The 23042-nt window shown below is 36.3% G+C and overlaps 1 protein-coding gene across 9 annotated transcripts; it reads right to left on the bottom strand.

Moving 5' to 3' along the window:
* Nucleotides 1-16486: 16486 nt before the first annotated feature.
* Nucleotides 16487-22799, bottom strand: LOC114299321 (uncharacterized). 9 transcript variants are annotated; one of them, XR_014340184.1, is made up of 6 exons: nucleotides 22616-22797; nucleotides 21007-21264; nucleotides 20849-20922; nucleotides 19880-20470; nucleotides 19188-19248; nucleotides 16487-16889 (listed from the first exon to the last, which is right to left on the bottom strand). XR_014340184.1 is itself a non-coding variant. In XM_082887465.1 (5 exons), the coding sequence occupies exons 2-5, from the start codon at nucleotides 21104-21106 to the stop codon at nucleotides 16699-16701; spliced, it is 426 nt and encodes a 141-aa protein (XP_082743591.1). In that variant the 5' UTR covers nucleotides 21107-21264; nucleotides 22616-22799; the 3' UTR covers nucleotides 16487-16698. The 9 variants fall into 9 exon arrangements, 3 of the variants coding, with proteins under 3 accessions (XP_082743591.1, XP_028099837.2, XP_082743592.1); XR_014340185.1 differs by having other exon boundaries at nucleotides 19880-20355; nucleotides 22616-22751; XR_014340186.1 differs by lacking the exon at nucleotides 16487-16889 and adding an exon at nucleotides 17778-18115 and having other exon boundaries at nucleotides 19880-20355; nucleotides 22616-22768.
* Between the last annotated feature and the right edge of the window lie 243 nt (nucleotides 22800-23042).

Consider the following 23042-nt stretch of genomic DNA (forward strand, 5'->3'; position numbering starts at 1 on the left):
AAATATGTGGAAAGAGAACTACACCAAATTTATTTAAAAGATTAAATATAAATATGTTATGATTGGATTAAGAAGAAAATATACAAATTAATTACGTAGAATATTAATTTTTTCTTTAATATTCTTTTTGAATTATTCATACATATTGTATATAGGTATATAAAATTTAAATTAAATATAAATATTTTGTAATAAATAATTTCATGTTAAATAAAAAATTAAATATAAATTAATATAGATCAATTAGATAGGCAAACTGTAAAAAATATAAAACAAAATTAATTTAATTAATGCGATGCACATAATTAAGCACATTCTGTCTTATTTATTTGTATCTCGAGATAATTTTGCTTTCAAATATCATCATAATTAAATTAAAATATCAAGTATATAAAAGAAATCTGGCAATGACAAAATTGAACACACGATAAAAAAATAAATGAAAAATAAGTATTTCTCAAATAAAGTCTATATAAAATTGGTTATTATTGAAATTAAATTTGTGTAGAATTTTATCTGTAACTAGAAAAGACATGTTGATAGGACTTTTAAAAAAATAAGCATTTAGAATGTGTCACATAAAAATGAAAAAAGAAAACAAATACTACATATATTATATATATACTAGTAAATGGGAGCACATGAGCTGCAGGTGGATGTTGTCTTCCAACCATTTGAATTTGAATTAAAATTTGACAATAGTACATATGCTTTATTAAAGTTAAAAGTAATTACATTTCAATGTTTTTAAATTTCTATAACAGTTTGAAAATTTTCTTTTTCGCTCGAGCAAATAAGTGTTCGCTCAAGCGATCTTGCAAAGCATCCAATACATTGTTTGCAAGCTAGAGATTCTAAGAGTTGGTTGTGTTTGCTCGAGCGGTAGAGTGGTCGCTCGAACGACATATTCTTTGGTAGTATGAACTTCTAGAAGTTCGTGTTCTGCGCTCGAGCAAGGTTTGATCGCTCAATTGGCCTTATGTCTTTGACGCTCGAGCGATTTAGTATTCACTCGAGCAGTCTATTCGAGATTAGCCAATATAAAATCCATTTTTTTGTTCTTTTTCTCTCACTTTTCTCTCCTTCACTTGTTCATGTCTGAAAACCCTAGCCTCATTTCATCCCATTACACCAAGGATCCACCATAGATCATCCAAGATTAGTGAAGGAGAAATGAAGATCGTTCTTCTGATCGATTGGATAGTGGTTTCGTCGAGGCTTCTGTTTGTGTCTTGGTAGATAGCTGTCACCCTTGAGGTAGGGAGTTCTTTTAACTCTAATCATTTATGATTTTGTTTTATTATGTTGTATTTTGGAAATTGTGGGTTGTTTTAAGTTGGAAATCTTGATTAAAAGATGTTTATATTCAAAAATGGGGTTTTCACTTAAGTTTTTGAAATATTTTGAATGCTTGGAGATATTGATCAGAAGTATTTGATGATTTGTGGATTTGATGATGAAATGAGAAAAGCTCCCAATTTTTTTGAAACCCTAGATTTGGTATTTTTAAATTAAAAGAGGGTTTGAGCTAAATAGTGCCTTGCGTTGAAATTTCATTTGACATTCCATGAATATATATATATATATGTGTGTGGGGGGGGGGGAAGAATTATGAATTATGATAATATTATGAAGGATTCGTGGAAGTGAATCGTATGGAGACTTTGGAATGTTAGAAGGATGTAATATAATGTCTTGCATGGGATTGTAGCTGGTAATGAGAAAGACTTGAATTCATGGATATAGAAAATATTTCACTAGTTCTCACTTATTGATTTCTTGTATAACAAAAATATTTTTTTGTTAAATTGGAATATTTGGAAACTCACACATTACATTGCATCCACATGATTTTTGGATTAAGTGTTGAGCAATTTTTAAAGTGTGTGTGTGGTTTTAGAAATGTGTTGTTTATGTTGAGATGTCTAATTACTCTTCTGTACGCAGAGTTATTGGTATTGTGGTAAAGGTTCCCAATCACCCTTCCATGCAAAATGCAACTAAATATGGAGGGTATGGTTGAAACGATTGATGGGTGTCCAATTGCCCCTGCATGCTTAGTGGCTGGAAAATTTGGCAGTGTTTTTGAAATGAAATGGGTGTCCAATTGCCCTTCCATGCTCGGTGGCTGGTAAATGTGGAGGTTTTCAAAAAGTAAGAGGGTTTCTCTTACCCTACCATGCTTGGTGGCCGGTAAATATGGTGAGTGTTTGAGATTTGCAATCATATTGAACATACATATAAGTTGTTAAGTTTATTTCCTACTAGACGTACAAGCTCACTCCCTTTTATGGACTAGATATCCTCAAATTCCAGGTGATGAAGATGAGCCACAACTTTGTTACAAGTAGATGGAGTTCATAACAAAGCATTGAAGCTTCCTTGTGATGTTGTTTCCCTACAGCTATCAAGCTTACATGTCGAGATAGGATTTTATTGGTTGTAATCAAGGCCCTTAGCCTTGAAATGTATAAGCCTTTCTGGTAATTCGATGTTTTGTTTTATATATGTACGTTTCAGTGTATTGTAAATTATTATAAAGAACTTAAAGAGGAATCTATAAGAATGTGATGGATTTCAGTTTATAAAATTATTTACTCTTATTCATTGTTTCCATGAATGTCATGAGATTGGATAATAATATTGTATAAATATCGAGACGTTACAACTTGGTATTAGAGCACCTAGGTTTGAATACCTTGGGCTCATGGAAAGTGACATTTGACACAATGGGTTACAAGACTAGAATGGGACGTTTATATGCTTACTTTGATTTGTGGGCACCTATGTGACTATGTGAGTATAGGATTAAACTCTTCGGAAGTTTGTGCCTACGGATTTCTTAGGAGTCTTGTTAGGAGGGCACTTGATCAATGCCATTCTAACTTGAATTCCTTGAATGTTGGTGGGGCAAATTGGCATCCTAGGAGGATAATTCGTATGTGTTTTATATGATTGGGTGTTTATGTGGTTTGTGCATTGTGAAAATTGTTAGGTGTAAACAAATTAAGATAACATGTGTGTTTCGCATGGGATAATTCATGAGCTAAGTTTTATTTTATTCTTATATAGGTTGTTTGGACGTAGTGATAGAAGCCGTGCTAGACCTCGTCGTAGTGGTTGGGGTAATTCTCATCAAGGAGAGGGAGTAGGCCAAACTAGGAGGGCCAAATAGGAGGTGCATGGTGTTATGGGTGTGACGCCCCAAATTTTGATAATATAATACAACGATACAACGGGGTTTAACTAGAGGACACACATCATTTTTAAGCACAAAATACAAATAATTATACAAAAAGAAAATACTAATAATAGTTACAGATAAAATTCTTCAAGTCTTTAAATACAGATCAGTTCCTTGATACAAAAAGATTATCTAAAATACAGGAAGTATAAAATCTAAACTCTAAGGCAGCCATGGTTCCTCAAATCTTTTGGGATTCCGTTCTCGGTGTAAAATTCGCCTTCACCTAGCATAAAACGCCATGAGCTTTGAATACCCAGTAAATAGTCACACCCTGACCCTTTTCCCATTCCAAATACACAAGTAACATAACGGCACAATCATAGCATACAACGAAAGCAATATTTAAACAAAGCTTATAATTAAATTTCAGTTCTCATGAATAATAGTCAATTTTAGTTAGTTCTAGGCAACTCTTCGTAGAATGCCATTCTTACCCAACTACTAACACTAGCCACGGGCAAGTCTGACTCCGCCTTGGTTAATACAATACTAATGCATCGCTTACCGCACAATTACCAATGATGCCCACGCACCTAGGTTACATACCCGAGTGGTGATATCACGGTCTGTCCCAAGGGAACGGGCTTCTAAGGATGCTCTCCCTATGTAAGACCCACACAACCACCCTTATGCCTCCCATTTCAGTTAACTAGCCAGAATACCTCTCGTGCCATGTTAGGCTTCGAAAACACACTTACACAAGACTTCACAAAAATGGAACACATTCCACTATATCATACTCTTGAATCCATTTTTCATTATCTCATAAAATTTAATACAATGATCGCAACCCATTACTATCCCATTTGATTTTCCTTTTATTATGTGCATTATGTTCTCAGTTATAGCAAAGCATGGTCAATATTATTACGAATCCAAACTAAACAAGAAGTAATTTATTCATGGTAAAAAAAATTGGCAATTTATCATAGATTACAATCAAGACTAAAACATTCAAGAAACATAGAATATAAGAGTTGCAAACCAAATAAGAGCATATTAACACAAATTTCCATATTTTCAGATTTGAACCAGTTTGAAAATAATTATGAAAAAAATACTTTTATTGGCCCTAAGTACCTGCCTCATGTGATTTTTTAGATAAATAAGTCTAGTTTCAAACTCAACTTACAAAAGTAGGATAGGTATTTTTTGATTTTAAGATAATTCAGAATTACCAAGATCTATCCAGATTCGCTGACCGTTACACAAATCGATTTTTCTCTCAAGCCCCTCAGTCTCTTGAGTTCAAAAAAAATTTAGTTGAAATATAACACCAATATTAAGATTTTACATAAAAGTGGACTCAAGATTATTTTTCTGAAATTTTATAAAAATAGAGAAAGTTGACTGTTTTTCTGGTTCTGTGAGCAACAAACTTACAAATATTGTTTAGGTTATAAAAACAGATTCTTAGGTCCTACCAAAATTATCACATGCTCTAAAAATACCAAATATTACACAATAAAAACATATTTTGAGTTTATGGAGTTTTGATAGGAAAATAAATTCAAGAGAGGGAAAAGATTTGCTGCTAAAAATTGAAGAAAGAAAAAGAAGCACACCATTTCTTGATTAATGCACATTAATACAGGAGTGTAGACCTAGAGCACAATATATATATATATATATATATACAAAGAGAATGTATTAGGAGGGGAAAAACAAGTGGTAAAAGAAATTGAGAGAAGAGGTGATGTAGGTTTACCTTTGTTGTACAAGACTCAACACAATTCTTCTTTTTCTTCTTCTCTTCTCTTCTCTTCTCTCTCTCTCTCTCTCTCTCTCTCTCTCTCTCTCTCTCTCTCTCTTTTTCAAGATCACTCTCTCTCACTCCTCTAGTGCATGGCTAAAAATGTGTAAAATGAGAGGGAGAAGTGTGCATATATAGAGAAAGGATTGAGAGGTTTCTTAGGGGCCAAGTTCCACAAGTGTAATTTGTCAAAGTTGCCATCAAAGCCCTTTCATCCATCCCATGGCCAACTACTTGGGCTCCAAGAAATATATATATATATATATATATATAAGATATTTGTATTTATAAATATAAAATAATAGGCAAAAGTACATTAATTAAGAAAATATTACAATCGAGGTTTGGAATGAACTAAAATAGAAGTATATAAGGACCGAGTCTAAATTTATGAAACCTTGATATTTAGTATACAATATACTAACATTAGAAAATAGTTAAAATAATAAATTTGGGTCCTGTTAAATTAAAGCGCAAACAAAGGGGAGAAACTGAGCAAAAACAGCGTTACCGAGAATTAAGATTTTAAAGTGATTAATCTATAATAAGGTCTAATAATTAATAATAGGGTTTTAAAGGTGATTATTAATCTACCGGAATCTATTAGTGTTTACTCGAATTAATCCGTGTTGCTTCCCTATTCTAGGGTTTAAAACGCAATTAAGTAAAAATTCAAGGGCTTTATTAAAATAAACTGAAGGTTAGGGATTCAATGGTAATTACAAAAATTAGGGTCTCTACAACCTATCCCCCTTAAACAAATTTTTTCCTTGAAATTTAAGCCGGAAAAAAGTTGTGGAGAATTTACCCACATTGCATCATTGTGATTCCAGGTAGATTCTGTCAACGTATTTTCATCATCTGTTTTTTTTTTTTTCGCAAAAATTCTGAACAACTCGTTGTATAGGTAATAATGTTGTTGCTTCATTGTGAAAACCCCTGTTTCCAATTTCTAATGTTATAGTCCACGTACTCACTATGAATGTATCCTGATGATCGTTCTCTAGGTTTTTGGTGTCATTACGTTCGTTGATTTATACTAATCAGGGAAGTTGGTCTATATCCCCTTTAAACAATAAAAGCGACCTAATGAATGTGTAAGTCATCTCATTCTTCTGGTTGCCATCGATCGCGATTGGTATATAGACGATCAATATGTGTCCAAGATGATTTTGGAGTTGGACCTATTCATGGCTTGGAGATTGAAAATCAAACGCACAAACAATTCGTAAAGGTACGCATCCACATAACAGATAAGAAAGAATACAATGAATAAAGCATGTACTCATGAGTTCTAAAACTATATTAACGAAAGGAAATTTACATTGTCTATATTCATTTTACAAAAGGCCATCCAAAAGAGTTAAAACTAATATCCTAGTTATATTTTTCTTAAGTTAGCCATGGCTCGTACTGTGGTTCCTTAAGATCATATGTGGTGTACTTTTCTTCCTCAAGATACTGCCTAGTGAGATGTTCATTTTCTTCTCCTTGCAGTGCAAATATTCTGCCTATTGGCCTCTGATTGTTAACCGATCCAAATTTTTGATTACTCTCCGCCTTGTAATTTTGTTGCCTAGCAGCTCCCGATTTAGTTACCCATGGTTGCTGCCCACCAGTAACATATATATTTCCTTCCAAGCGCTTTCCTTGATTTCCGGCAAGTTGGAACGTCCTGTGTCCCATCTGTTGACAATGATAGCACTGGATCAACCCAGCTGGTCTAGTCTGAAAACTCGCCTTTAGATTTTGCTATTGCGATCGTTGGGGTTCCCTAGAATACGACTTTTGTGCTGCATGCCTTCGACTATTTCTTTTCGGCCCCACATTGGATTAATTATTTTCTTTCCTCAAACTCCAAATCCACTTGGAATCTACCACCTCCCGTTCTGAATCAAGTGCTGTGTCAACCACATCTACAAAAGTGGGAAGTTGCATGGCAATATTCTTCCTCGAATTGTAGGGTCTAGAACCCATTCAAATTTTTGTGCTTTGTCTTCATCGTTTGCTACGTATCGAGTCACATAACGCGCCAACTCCTCGAACTTTGCCACGTATTGGGTCACCAGCATCATGCCTTGTTCTAGGTTCTGAAATTCATGAATTCTTTCTTGTTTAACTGTGTTCGGAAAGTACTTTCTTAAAAATAACTCCTTAAAATACGCCCATGTGATAGCGGTGATATCCCTAGATTTCCAAATCAGGGCTCACCAATGATTTGCTTCCCCTTCTAATTGGTAAACTGCTAGAGCAATCCTATCAATGTGTTCAGTTATTCCCATCGTATTGAACACCTTTTCAATTTTTCGGATCCAGTTTTCAGTAATTTTAGGATCGGGTTCGCCAGTGAAGATCGGTGGTCTCTGTTTGCGAAACTCGGAGAATAGATGTGTCCTCCCATTCTGACGTGTTCTCCTCAGCCTTCCTAATTCTTTTAAAATTTGATTTCTGACATTCCCGAGTAAGTTAGCAGCAGGTGTAGGGGCGTGATCGTGATTGTTGACCCCAGGTGACCTATTCCTGTTTATATTGGCGTCATCATTGTGGTTGGTGGCATTGTTGTCGCCTATGTATTTGTTTGCTCTTGTATGGTACACCATTTTCCAAACGCGCAATTAAATGCAGGTTAGGGTTTTGTTAACTCAGTTAGTCAAGGAAATTAATAAAGTGAAATGCTCTACTTGAAACACAATCCAGGTAACACCTAATAAGCACCTAAGGTAGCCTTACTCAACCATCGACTCCATCACCACTCTCGGTCGCTCTGGGGCAACTGCATGTTTTGGTTCGTTAATTAACCCAAACCTTTCCTTTCTTTTTATGAAATTCTGGTTCCACTGCCTTTATCTAAAAGCCTTTTTTCAACAGTTGGTACCAATACTAGAATCATCAAGTCACGACTATATACTTTCACAAATCGACATTGCCATGCCTGAAATTTTAAGAAATGTCCTAGGGTTGGTCGAGAAAATTTTAATTTTTGACATCTTCTACGTTCTAGACTAAGTAGTGTTATCATAATGTAATATAGTCGGTGGCAAGGTTGTTTCTAATTTTAAGTCGAAAAGCGTGGCTAAGGGTTGAACTTGGCTCTAATACCAAGTTGTGACCCCCAAATTTTCATAATATAATACAATGATACACCGGGGTTTAACTAGCAGATACACATCATTTTTAGGCACAAAATACAAATAATTACACTAAAAGAAAATATTAATAATAGTTACAGATAAAATTCTTCAAGTCTTTAAATATAGACCAGTTCTTTGATACAAAAAGATTATCCAAAATATAGGAAATATAAAATCTAATCTCTAAGGTAGCCATGGTTCCTCAAATCTTTTGGGATTCCATTCTTGATGTAAAACTTGCCTTCACCTGGTACAAAACGCCATGAGCTTGGAATGCCTAGTAAACACACACACCCCGACCCTTTTCTCATTCCAAATAACATAACGGCCGATCACAACATACAGTGTAAGCAATAATTAAGTAAAGCTAATAATTAAATTTTAGTTCTCATGAATAATAGTCAATTTTACTTAGCTCTAGGCAACTCCCCGCAGAAATGTCGTTCTTACCCAACCACTAACACTGGCCATGGGCAATTTTGACTCCCGCTTGGTTAATACAATACCAATACATCGCTTACCGTATAACCACCAGTGTGTTACTTATCGCACAATTACCAATGATGCCCTAATCATCTTTGAACTGAGGTTCCTTGAAGCCTTCTTGGAGTTCTTGAGGGTGGTTTTGGCTTGAATTAGTGCCTAGAATTGTTCTTTGCTTCAAGAAGTATAATACTTGTCTTTTAAACTTGTTTTCCAATCTTTTCAAACTGTTTTTGGGCTGTTTTTGAGCTGTAAAAACCTCTACTTTTGTGGGTTGAAATTAGTGTTTTAGGCCATTTAAGGTTAGGGGGTATCTCACCCTTCTTTATTTCTTGCTTTCAAGGCTTTTCCACCTTTGTTTCCCACCTTCAAACTATCTTTTTTTGGGTTTTTGAACACTAAATTTCAGAATGTTTTCAGTGATAAAAATCATGTTTTAAAGTTCAAAATTGGAGGGGTTAGCCTCCCCTCCTTGTGTCTTGTTTGCTAGCATAGTTAGCTCGATGGGTTAGCTTAATTTTCTAGCCTTTTGTATCTTAATTCCAACATGTTTTAGGCTCTATTTTAGACTGTTTCAACTCTATTTTTGGTTGGTTATTGCATTTGAGTCTTGTTTTGCATGCCTCTAGTGTAATAGTCCTCACAAGCTTGGTGTTTTAAGCCTTCAGACACCCCTTGTTTGAGTTGATTGCCATGTTTTAGTGCTTTTCTCACTTCATTTCAGCGCTTATAATCTCTGCAATCTCACTCATTTCTTTACTTTTTCATTTTCTTTGAGGCTTGTTTCAACCTTAGGATAGTTTAAGCTTGAGATTGAGGTTCATTGCTTAATGGTTTAATCCTCTTTTGGGGATTCATTGCCAACGGCATGACATCTCTGTCTTGCCTTAAACTACCCCTTGTTTGACACTTCTTTTTCTATAGATGACTTCCCACCAATGGACTTAATTGGTTAAGGAATGGTTAATAGTTTAAAATGATTAAAGTTGAAACTAAAAAAGTGAGCAAAGATAAGAATTTGGTTCTGTTTTGATGTGTTCAATCAGACATTAATTGAACACAAGGAAAATTGGGGCATTTCATACTCAGAGTGATGAAATGTGCCAAGGTTCCAATGACTCCATTGCCCTTGATCGTGCATGATAGGGTGATGGTCTTGAGTCTTATTAGTGCATTTATTGACCTTGTACAAATTGGTTCCTTAGCCATCATGCATTGAAATTGCCTGATTGATGATTTAAGGACCAAGTGTATCACTCCTTTGAGATATTTTGATGATAAGGAGGGATACACAGTACAAACAACCTATGAGAATACCCTCTCTTTGCCATGTTTGCTCTTTGTTGCAGAAAAAAAAATGAGTCATCAGTGGCCGGCCGGCCACTGTTACTGGCCGGTAGGCCATCAGTGTTGGATGGCAACCCCTTAGTGGTGACCGGCCATCCACCACTCCTGGCCTGCCGCCCACCAGTGAATTTTGGGTAGTGTGCTTGTGAAGCATGGCAGAGTTGATCTAGAGAAGGAAAAACTGCAAAGGTTGTGCAAATAGAGGTTTTCGAGGGTAGACAGTGGATATTCTTCAGGTGGAAACCGAGCATGCGTGGGCCTCCCTTGTTTCTCAGGACAAGTTAGCTTGTTAATTAGTTTAAATTAGCATTTAATTATGCATTTGTTGTAAATTAATTAGTTGCAGCTAATTAGTTTGTGTTGTAATATTTCAATTAGCTTAATTAGTTGTAGCTAATTAGTTTACTCATTCAATTAGTTTAAATTAATTAAATTAGTTTGTATTGTAATATTTAATTAGTTCAGCCTAGTTAAATTCTTAATTAATTAGCTTAGATAGTTAGTTAATTATTCGTTCAAGTTTTGTAATAATTAGCTTAATTAGCTTAGCTAGCTTATTCATTCGGGCTCTCCTTCGTGAGAGCGTGTTGTAATAATGTGTATGTCTTCTAACCCACGTCTTTCTCCCTTTTATTTAACTTCTTTTGATGGTTAGATTAGGGATATGTTTCAATTAGCATACCTTATGCTTGCATCCATTCATCTTGTATTGCATGCACTGAGGCTCGGCGCATCATTCAGACTGCATTGTCATTTCAATACTTCTTTGAATACATGTTTAGACAGCATACTATTTAATTGATCCATATGCCATATTAGTAGCTGAGCCTATTAGTTGCAAATTATGTGTAGCATTAGTCATCTTACATAGTTAGGAACATGCATTTTTCTAACTAGTTTCTTTTTTTAGCTTGGAGTACTAGGGGAGTTTTTTTAATGCTTTAGCATACTTGCATAAGTGTGAGTGATTGCCATGTCTAGCATGCCTGCCATGAGGCTAACTGTTTACTTGATAAACTGCTTGGTTGTCTGTGGATGAAGGCTTGTTGTTTGAATTGGAACGATTCAATAAATGTACGTTTTTTAAGCCCACTATGTTTAGTGGTAAATTCACAAACTTTAAGCCCACTTGAGGTGGCCAAATCAAACCCTTTTCGCAAAACAAACATGAAATTGGGTTGTTCCAATTCGGACAAACTAGTCTATACTTGCTTGTGCGCATCACATAGTAATGCTAGCCTAATAACCGGAACAACAACACATAGTGTTGATAAAAATCACATCATGATTAGTAGAGGCCGATCTTTGATCGGGCGAGTGGGGGTGCCCAATTCATGATCTTCCCCTCTCGTACCTAAGTTCCCGAGCCGAGGCAACTTTGGTGATGACGGACACGTGGCCTTTGGCACGAGCCATAATTTTCCTAAATTTCACCAAAATATATATATATATATATATATTTAGGTCGCGACTCGGTATTTGGCAAAGCAGTCCAATTTTGGCATTTTTTATTGAAAATCAATTTGTCAAAAGATTTGCTGGATTTGGACTCTTTGGTGTTTATCAATTTCACGTTTCACTTGTGAGATTAGATTCAGAACCACGGGAGTCCGAATTGTAGGGCTTCTTTCGAGTTTCCGAAAGGGGGCGCGAAAAAGTCGAGCTACACCCGCCTGTACTGGTAGTGTGATCTTACCCAAGGGATACTCAGGGTTGGCATTGAAGCCGAACAATGGGTAATCGGCCATCAACAAATCCGAATCAGTGAAGCCGAGTTTAATAAACGTCTTACAATACATTATTTCCGAGGTGCTTCCCTGATCGATGAGAACATACTCAACTGTGAATCTGTTCACGCGTAGCTCGACGATGAGGGGATCGGCGTGGGGGAGAGTTACTCCATCTAGGTCGGCGTCGTCGAAGCTAATCCTCCCAGTTTCATGGGGCCGTTTGGCTAGTGTGATTAGCTTGGGAAGGCTAGGTTGCAACTGAATTGTATGTACCTTGACTGACGACGATAGGCTATATATCATGTAAATTATGCCAAGTGGAGGTGAATCTGGCCGTAGGGCTACCATGTTTGATGGATTGTTCTTTCAGACGTGTTGCGCCAGTCGGCTGTCTTGTACTAACTCTTCCTGGTGGTTCTTTAATGCATAACAACTGTGGTATCGTGGCCATGGTCCTTATGATATTCGCACTGCTTATCCCTTCTTCTTATATCAGGAGGCCCCATCATTTTGGACGGTCATTTAAAGAATGGAAGATGTCGGACTTTGGATAAGATCTTACTGATCAGCTCTGCCAATTCCGTAAACTTCTTATCCGAATGTCTTGTGCGCCTGCTATCCACTTGATATTGTTCGTTTGATCGGTGTGAACACTGATTGCTTGCATTACGCGAATGACACCTTTTGTCTCGTTTAGCCCAAGTCTGAGGTTCGGGGCTCCTTGATGGCACGGCGCTTATCGGCTGAACGAGGCCAGATGGAGCCGACTTAACAACTTTCTGTCTGGCCTTGACTCGCAGGGCATCATCTTCCACCTTACAATATTCTTTAACTTTCATCATTAGCACCCAAACTGTTTTGGGGGGCCGTCTGGTCAATGAACTGCGGAGAGGACTATCAGAATGTAATCCCATCTTAAAGGCAGTAATAGCCATGGAATCATTACAGGCATCATCCACCAGGTTGAAACATTCCTAATAGCACTTCGAATACTTACGGAGGGTCTCTTCTAGTTTAATTTGCATTGCCCAGAGATAGTCGGCTTGCTTTGGCTGAACTTCATTGGTGATGAATCTTGCCTTGAAGGATTTTTGGAGTTGATAAAAGCTTTTTTATTGACGCCGACTCCAGTTCATAGTACCATCTGATGGCCAACGGTCCCAGGCTACTTGGAAACATTCGACACATGAGGGCTTCATCATCAACATGCAACATCATCGCTTGTTTATAATGATGAATATGGTTAACGGGATTTAATTTTCCGTTATATAGGGTAAATGTCTGTGGTTTGAACTTTTTAGGCAGCATAGCCCTTGCGATGCGTCGTACGAAAGGGTCATGCTTGTCTTCTTCATCTAAATCATCACTTCCTGTCCCTCGCCTATGTCATACGTACGAACTTCCTTCGGATGAGCTAGATACATCTACTCGTTCCTTCTTTCTGGGTTCCTGGGATGGTGAGTCAGAATCACTGCCATTATCATATTTCGAAAGTCGACGTCATCGATCATCCTTCTTTCCATGGGATTGACCCTAGTCATGGCATGCGGCATGCTGGGATTTGGCTAGCTCCAGGGCCAATTCCTGGTGCAAGCGCTCACTCTCAGCCATCATATCTTCAAGATGCTGTTCATTTCGCTTTGCTCGATCCATGATTGTCTACATAGTGTTTTGTACAGAAGTTGAGGGTGAGGTCTAAGCTACTGGGTCGAAGTTCAGGGCTCGTCGCACGGTGATATTCTCCGATCCAAGCATGTTTCTTGGACTGATGTCATCTCTTGGTATAACATCGTCAATAACTACTGAAGGATCATCTGTTATGCCCGCCATGGATGCACTTGAGTATTCCCACAGACGGTGCCAATTGTGGAGATGTGGTTTGGAAATACTCCGGAATCCAGTCAGACATCTTTGATCCTTTGATTGCTACCTGAAAAAGGGATGAACACTCCGGTCAGAGGTGCTGAAATTAGCACTACGATGGACAAGTTAGTATTCTCTCTAGTTTACTTCTATTTCAAGTTACTTCCTCTATTCTCACATGCCTCCTTTAGTTAGCATTCCTCCCTTTTTAAATTACCTCTGGGCCCGAGGGTCAGGCCCACTCTTGATCTTGCAAGTAGTTACCTAGTCGGCCTTCCAATTGAGTGTTGGCTCCTGTTCAGCTCATTATATGGTCGATTCATTTATTCGGCTTTATGAGCCCTTGGTAGGGCCGAATTACTTTGGCTGGATGTCGATCAAATGCCTTGGCCTCTTCATAACTGATTTTATTCAGCCTCCACAGGCTACATCACCCACTTTGGAATGCTTTGATTTCATGTTTGTTTGAAAAGAGTTTTGAATATGTGCTACTTGAATGAAAAGCAAGCTCATATGTACATTTATCAAAGTCGTTCCAACTTAAGCAAAATAGCCTTCATCCACAAGCATTCAAAGAGGAATTTCAAATGAGCACGTAGCCTCATGGTGGTATGCTTGACATGGCAACACAAACATAAATGTAATATGCTAAAGCAAAAATGCTCACCTAGTACTCCAAGGCAAGCCAAAGAAAAAGAAAGCAATTCAGAAAAATGCATGATCCTATATGCAAAATGGCTAATGCAACACATACAAAATGCAACTAATAAATTCGGCTACTAACATGTCATGTGAAGTAACTCAATGCATGAGGTAGCGCATATAATCATTTAGGAATTGGTAAGAGCATCATGCATGATTAGCTGAGTTTTAGTGCATGCAAAAATGGATCCAAGGCATGGTAATGATATGAAACAAAAAATATGAAGCTATATACAACCACGGTAAGCATATAAATAAAAGAGAGAAAGAAATGGAGATTGAAAGACATACAAATATTACAAGTTTGCCTTGTACCAGACGGTCTGAATGAATGCCCTAATTAACTAATTATTACAACACAATTGAATGAATGAATGAATTAACTATTACAAATTTGAATGAAACCAAAGCAACAAATTAATTACAACATACGAATCTAAAAGCTACAAATCTAATGGACATAGACGAGAGGCGAGGAACAACATGTGCACAACTGACAATACCCTTCGAAAACCTCTCTGTTTGTTGCTAGAACCTGCTCTGTTTATAGTAAAAAAATTGTTCTGTTTTGGCCTTAGGTTCTGCTCTATTCTGTAGTAAAAGTACCACAGCCAGTACAAAAATGGTAGCTGGCCGACCTAAGAGAGTGGTCGGCCGTACATAATCATGTCCGGCCGGCCACTGTTTCTAGGGAATACCCTGCTACAACAGGGCTGAAACAGAGTAATACAGAGTGTTTCCAAGAGATTTTTATCCTCTCTGCCCTTCTTTCTCATTAAATAATCAAGAGAAAAATAGATTCAATTCTCAAATCATCAATCATTGCAAATTTATTGCTTGCTAATCTTAGAAACAATAGAAGAAAAGCTCAATAAATGAAACAAAAGACAGACAATACCTCCTCCATATCATGGAGTCACCTTAAGGGAGGGGGTAGACTTGCTTCATGAATCATCAAACATCACTGAAATAGTATGCAATGATCCAAGATGCAATAGATTTAGTATAACGTCTGACTGAACCTAATCAAATTTTATTATCTTTTTACCCCTTTCTACTCCAATTTTATTAGACTTTTTACTTTACCTTTCCATTTTCTTATTGTAGACCGCCTGAACTTTGCTCCGCACGCGAAGGCGCGAATTGTGGTTCTAGCTACTACAGTTCGGACTCCTGTCACGGTTCTGAATCTAATCTCACAAAGTGCAATGTAAGACTGATAAATCACCAAAGAGTCCAAATCTGACAAATTGTTTTGAAAAATCGATTTTAATCAAAAAGCGCCAAACATGGACTGATTTGCCAGATTTTAGAGTCGCCACCTAAATGTTTTGTTTTTGGGAAATTTAGGAAACCCTGACTCGTGCCTAAGGCCACGTGTCCGTCATCACAAAAAGTTGCCTCGGCTAGAACTTGGGTACGAGAGGGGAAGGTCTTGAAATGAGCACCCCCGCTCGCCCGATCAAAGATCGGCCTCTACTACACATGATATGTTGTTTATGAAAACACATGCGTTCTTATTCCGATTATTAATCTAATTTACTACGTGATACGCACAACATACAAGTATAGACTCAATCGCAAGAATTGGAACAAAACATCTCATGTTTGTTTTTCGAAAATGGTTTGAAGTTGCTACTCACAAGTAGGCTAAAGCGCGGATTTGCCACCCTCAAGTGGGCTTAAAACAACATGATTTACCACTTTGCAAAGTGGGCTTCAAACACACATTTTGATGAATTGTTCCAATTTAAGCAATGAAGCCTTCATCCACAGGCATTCATGTAGTTAAGAAATTAAGCACATAGCCTCATGGTAACATACATATCTCATGCAGTATGCTAAAACGCAAACACTTATAGTGTACTCCGAGCCAAAATAGAAAACCAATTAGAAATCAATGCATGATCCTAGCTAAGTTAAGATGCCTAATGTAACACATGCACAATGCAACTAAGTAGGCTCAGCTATCTAAGATGGCATATGAATGCGACATTTGATACATGTATTCAAAGAAGTGTATTGAAATACAATGCAGTTTGAATGATGCGCCGAGCCCGGTGCATGCAATATGAATGAATGATACACGCATGCAAAGCATAAGTATGCTAATTGAAACATGCCTTCAAGCTGACCATCAAAAGTTGGTAAATAAAAAGGAGAAAGATGTGGGGTTGGAAGACATTCACACACACACACACACACACACACACACACACACACTTATTACAACATTTTCCCTCTCAACGGAGGGTCTGAATAAAATGAAAGCTAACTAGCTACGCTAATTAAGCTAACTATTACAAACCAATTAATTAACTAACTATTCTAACTAATTAATTATTACAAATCAAATTGAATAACTAGCTAATCTGAGCTAATTAGAGTATTACAAAGCACTAAGCAAAATTAATTACAGCATAGGTAATTAACTACAACTAGCTAACAAAAGCGATAAAAGGCCTCACGGACGAGGGAGATATGCATGCTCGGTTGAGTCCTCCCGGAAATCCACCACCGTGCCTCAAGATGCCTTTGTTTGCACTCTTTTGAATCTTTGAAAAGTACGCCGATTTCCATATTGCTTCTTTCTGATCTCAAGAACACCTTGAGGACTGAAATTCCTCCCATTGCTGCAACAGAGCACAAACAGAGGCAAGATAGTGTATTTGCAAGGAAATGTATGCATTTCCACACTCTTTATCATATCTCAAGCTCAAAGGAGTATGGCACTGGACTCCCGAGTAGCCAACCAAGCATTTTCAATGCATGGTGGCCAAAGAATCAAGCTTATGCAAGCTTCGTAAAAGCACACATAAGACTCGAAAGGCCTCCACCCTATCATGCACAATCAAGGGCGTCGGCGACCGAGAAATGTGACATGTTTCATCACTATGAGTATGAAACGTCCCACATTTCTCGTGTTTGGATTAACGTCCGATCCAAACACATGCAATGCATCACACATGCAAACAACATGCTTATCCATCACTACAACAAAAAAAGGTTTTTACGGCGCGCAATGCATGCCGTGTAAACCCTTTTATGACCTGCAGCGCACGTCATATTATGACCAATCATGGAAAATCATTCACTTTTAACGACATACTTCGTACGCCGTTAAAAACTATTTGACGGCAGATTTTGTGTGTCGTTATTACTTTTTCTATGACATGCTATAGTACGTCGTTAAAAACTATTTAACGACAGATTTTGTGCATCGTTATTACTTTTTCTACGACATGTTATAGTACACCGTTAAAAACTATTTAACGACATATTTTGTGCGTCGTTGTTACTTTTTCTACGACTACTTTTGCATGTCGTTAATTGGTGAGACAAATAACGACGCTGATTGCGCGCCGTAAAATATGTAATACAACAACTTATTATGCCTACCGTAGAATATGCAATTTTTTTTATTTTATTTTAAAATTTAGCAGGTTCTATTTGACCAATTTTGTACAATCTAACAAACATTACAAACAAACATCACAAAACATCAATCAACCACCAAAATATTGTTTGAAATATCAAAAAGAAACATATCCATAAATTATAAAGATTTAACAATTGTTTATACATTCCAAACATTCGAAAACTATATCCTTAAGTTCTAAACTATATAAAAAGTTTAAACCATCCAAAATTATGCATATCTAACTTTCTAAGCATATCGACAACTATTAAGAGATTAGCTAAAACTACCGATAATAGTTCCTATAATAGTTACAGTTGCAACTGTAGCTGTAACAAATCCACTTGCTCCTATCACAGGGACGAGGGTGCCCATTGTATGTCTTAAGGCACCTAAACCCGCGGTAATAGCTGGAGCAACTAACCCTATTGCATTTCTTGTCTGCATGACCAAGGAAACTTCACATAAGTACAAAAACCAACGACTCAGGGGAAAAAATATTTCCTGAGGTATATTACAAAATCATCAAGAAATTTTAAATCATCAAGAAATTTGAAAACATCAACAAAACATTTCCAAAATTAATAACAAAATTCAATGGCCCCATAAATGTCATAATGAAAAATTAGCAAAAATTCAAGACCTCAATAGTTTGCTACTAAATCCAGACCATAAGAAGCTCAAGAGAAAAATCAAATTTAAAAAGTGGAAGAGAATATGAGAAAAACTGAAGTTTTAGATACCTTAAAAACTAGGTTTAACATAGAAGACTTCAAAAAATGAACAATCCAGCAAGCTTGAGACAATCATTAAATTCTTCAGAATTTACATAAAAGAACTGGTGGAACTCTTCAAAATATGAGTACTAATTGTATATATAAGGGTCAAAGCACAGTGTGTACATAAAAACTCAAGCTGCGAAGCATGAGAAAGTAGGTTCAAGTCTGATGGAGCATTTCATGAAAGAGCCAAAAATATGAAAGAGCCAAAGAAATGAAGGAACCAAAACTATGAAAGAGCCAAACATAAGTGTTCTATACATATAAACTTACCGTATAAATGTGGGGGAAAAAATTATGGCACAAAATTTCAACCCTCTATTAGAACTACATATCAATTAGGACAAGAAAATAATGATATATAGACCACCCTCTAACCAACTGATAAAAGGAAAAGTGCTAGCCAATAATTCATCTATAATGATAGCTAAGTTAGAGCACTATAAGATCATTAAGTTAGCCTGCTGAAATCTACCAGGGACCTGTAAATAGTATTTTTTTTTCTGCTCTTTAGAGAAAGGCTTCATTAGAGCACTCATATCAAGTAAAACAAATAAAAATAATAATAACAATATGCCAAGTAAAATGTCAACAGGGAAAGTAACCAAGTAAAACAAGGTGGAAACCTCTTTTCCTCTGGGCAATATGCCAACAGGGAAAGCTAGCAGAAAGCATGCCATATTTTCTGAAACACTTGACATAAAAATAATAACAATAGAAGTAGCTGCACTAACCTGAAGGTGAGGAAAGAGGACATTGTAAACTTGAAAGAAAATTTTTGACATTGTAGTAAACCTGCAGGAACATGTCTAAACTTCAATGAATAACTTAGCTAGACAAAGAAAGATGCTCAAACAATGGTAAGCATGGAATGACATCTATAGCAAGCTAGTCAATGGAAACAATCCAGGAAAAGAAAGGTATTCAAAGATTAAAAAATTCAACATATTATCAGACTAAAGAGTGAAAGGTCAGTGACGTGAGTAAAGTGCTCTGTCCATATAGAAAGAAGGATTGTTTGGACTAAAATAAATTTATTTGCATAAATCCCACACATGGAAAATTAGTTTTGATTTGAAGCAAACAAGATTGAAAGATATTGGATATAAATGAAATTTATCCTAGTCTGATGAGACAACCAACTAGAAAATTCATGGGCAAGGAAGCAAAAATCATTAGTGCATTGATTCTATCCAACACAAATTAGGCACTTATTGAATACTACTAAGCACCTAAGGAAAGTTATCAATGAAGTGATGTGAGAGTAGCAATGTCGAAACAAACATTTTTCAGAAAGTCTATCCATTGAAGTATGTCCTTTTCTTCAAGGATATTTTATGTTTTACAAACTACACATGCAACCAAAAAAAAAGACATCAGCAGATTTTCATCATACATGGTTGTTTCATTTAAATTTGCACATTACCTTCAAAGAAGAGGAAAGCAAACATAGATCTCTTCAATATCTGTTTCTATTTGTAGCTTAATATACTGCTTGAGAAGATCGCACAAGCAACCAATAGCATCATCCCATCCATCATTACTTGCATCACTATAAAGTTCAGATTCTAAAAGAGTGCATTGCAAAGTAGACGACAGACGACCCCTCGAACCTGATCTGTAATACATGTCCGCAAGAAATTTGAAGATCGAGCAATTGCTATCTTTGAACTTCTCAGCCCACTCTGGTGGATTTCCAACCCAAAGTTCATTCCTTGAAATAGAATTCATTGACCCAGGCCGTTCTCAGGACATTTCAGACATGGTGATTCTTCGAATTTAGATGTAGGACCCAAAGTAGCACCTAATGTACATTCTGACCTCTTATGTGTAGGAAGCACCTCAAGTATGTCAACTCTTAATTCCTTAGGTAGTTGTTGTAACACTGAGATATCTACTTGACTTAGAGATGAAGGCATTAAATCAATTTTATTAGGAACTGAAGTGAAACAGACCGAATTTGAGGGTCCCGCTTCAAAAGCAGGCTCTCCCTGATTGTTCTCAACTGGACAATTCTCTTCTTAAAATAAACACCAGTACTAATCAATACAAACACAACAAGTTAATGACCAAGCAAATTAAAGACATCTTCCTAACTTTTCTACATTAATGTGCAAATAAAACAGATTTCTTACAGACTATAGAGCATGCAGCCTCATGAAATGTAACTTGTCAATTAATTAAGATAAAGGCCCACATACATGAACTAACATTATTATCAGAAATCATAATTAATCAAAGACTGGTGAATATTGAAAAGTGTTGTGTAATATATTCTCTTATTTGATTTTGATCAAAGCCACAAGTGGAATTTGGGAAATTTAATAATCCAAAGGAAGAGAGAAAACATAAACCAATTGTTCAAGCAAGCTATTTAAGCAAATGAGAATGATACCTTATCCTCCACAGGGCTTTCACTTACACAAGCTGGATCCAGCCAAAAGGGTCCCTTACCCTCATTTATTGCAACTAAATTGACAAATCAACATGTCTATTAGGTAATGGTACAAAGAGAAAAAGATGCTCTTGAATAAGCAAGTCAGAAAAGGTTACCTTGTACTCTCTCCTGTCGCATACTGCATAGAGAATTGCTGGCATCCACATTTTTGCCTTTCTTTTTTGAAATCAAATTAATCAACTTCCCATCATACATATCATTAATTTCTGAAAACAAATCTGGAGGAAGACCTTCTATCACTCCCAAATCAAGATCACCTAAAGGTGGTAGAGCTTAATCCCGGTTTATAGGAGCTTCAGCATTCGATGGATTAGTCCCAATTTGAATTGAAGGTGAATCGGTGCACATCTGACCTGGATTTACATCAATGCTTTGTTTCTCAGTATCTGTAACATGAAATAGTAAGGAGAGAAATGCTACTTTGGTTGATCTAAAACTAATTCAACAATGACACATACAAATATTATAAAAAATAAAAAACTATCTATAACTTCTCCAATTATGAACAGAACACTCTTCTACAAATATACAACATCGAGAAATAGAGACTAAACCAAATCTAAACATGTAGATCTTTGTAGAAACCATTGTATTTCCTAGAAAACTATAATATACACTACAATTTTGTTTTCCTTCTTGTCTTTTTGGTGGATTGTTTTGTGCTCCTTGATCTTTCTTATACTCATTCTCCTATCATTACAACTAACACATAACTACAATGCATATTTTATATATAAGTGAAACAGCTCAAATTTATACTTGTACTAAACAAACAACAGAGAACCTCAAGAAATTAATTACTAAAACAAACAAAATACTAGAGCAATAAAATGAAACAATCAACAATTTCAAAATCTAAGTAGAGTAAATTAAAACAACCCCATTAAATCTCAAAAGCAATCCGTCAAATTCAAAGCACAAAAAAGCAAACCCAGATCAAAACAAGGTAAAAACAATAAATTGAACAGACCCAGATGCGAAACAGGACTTGTTAGAAGAAATTGATATATAAAAAATAAAAATAAAAAAGAAAAGAAAAACAAGAATCATAAACAGTAGCATCACCCTTTGTAGGCACAAACAATAGATTGGAAGAAATGAAAGAACAGTTCTGCAGAGAAGAAGAGATCTTTTCAAGAATAGGAACCAAAAACATAATAAAATGAGTTCTGAAATAGAACTTCACATGGCTTAATTTAAATTAGAACTTCACATCGCAGTCGCCATTACAGTGTTCATCTGATTAGAGCAATTTTCCAATCAATGTATCAGAAACAAAGATACGAAATGGATTTTTAGGGCAAGGGTTAGAATGATCGTGTCAATGGGGGTTGGTTTTAGGGAATTTTTAGGGATTGTGATCTGATTGTGAAGATCATGGGATATATATATATATATATATTGCCGAGAAAATCAAATCAAAATCTTTATACTTTACAAATAAGAAAATCAAATAGATAAATATAATAAAACAATAAAAGGGTTTCGATTGAACTTAGAGGAAGGGACAAATCGATCAGATATACATGTTTGGACATATGTAGAGAGATATAGAGAAAGAAAGGGGAAACCTGGTTATCAAAGAGAGGGTAACGGTGGATAATCCCAAGGTTCGAATATATAGAGAAAAAAGGGGATTTGTAGAGAGAGAGAGAGGGAGAGAGAGACAGATAGAGAGAGAGAGAGGAAGAAGAAGAAGCAAACCTAGTAGTCGACTGGTTTGATAACCATAGCAACTGAAGCGAAGAGAAGAGAAGAGCAGAGATGATCACCCTAGCAAGATTTGGCCTTCATCATCATCAGATAGAGAAATAGATTGAAACCCTTATGATGTTGGCGCCCCAAATTTGTTATTTTGGGAAAAAAATATTGGCGCCCCAAATTTCATATTGGTGTTTTTTTTTCTTTTTATTATATAATTTACGACATGCATTGTGCATCATGAAAAGGTAATACTTTTAACAGCATGCGATGTGTGTGTTGTAAAAAGTGTAATACTTTTAACGATGGGCATTATGTGTGCCGTGAAAAGTATTCACTTTTCACGACTAGCATATGTGTGTCGTGTATAACTAATGTATTAACGGCACGCCATGTGCACGTCGTAGAAAGTTTTATTATTTACGGCGTG

The sequence above is a fragment of the Camellia sinensis genome, chromosome 9 (genome assembly GCF_055761805.1).
Source record: "Camellia sinensis isolate YWXY chromosome 9, ASM5576180v1, whole genome shotgun sequence".
NCBI classification, from domain to species: domain Eukaryota; kingdom Viridiplantae; phylum Streptophyta; class Magnoliopsida; order Ericales; family Theaceae; genus Camellia; species Camellia sinensis.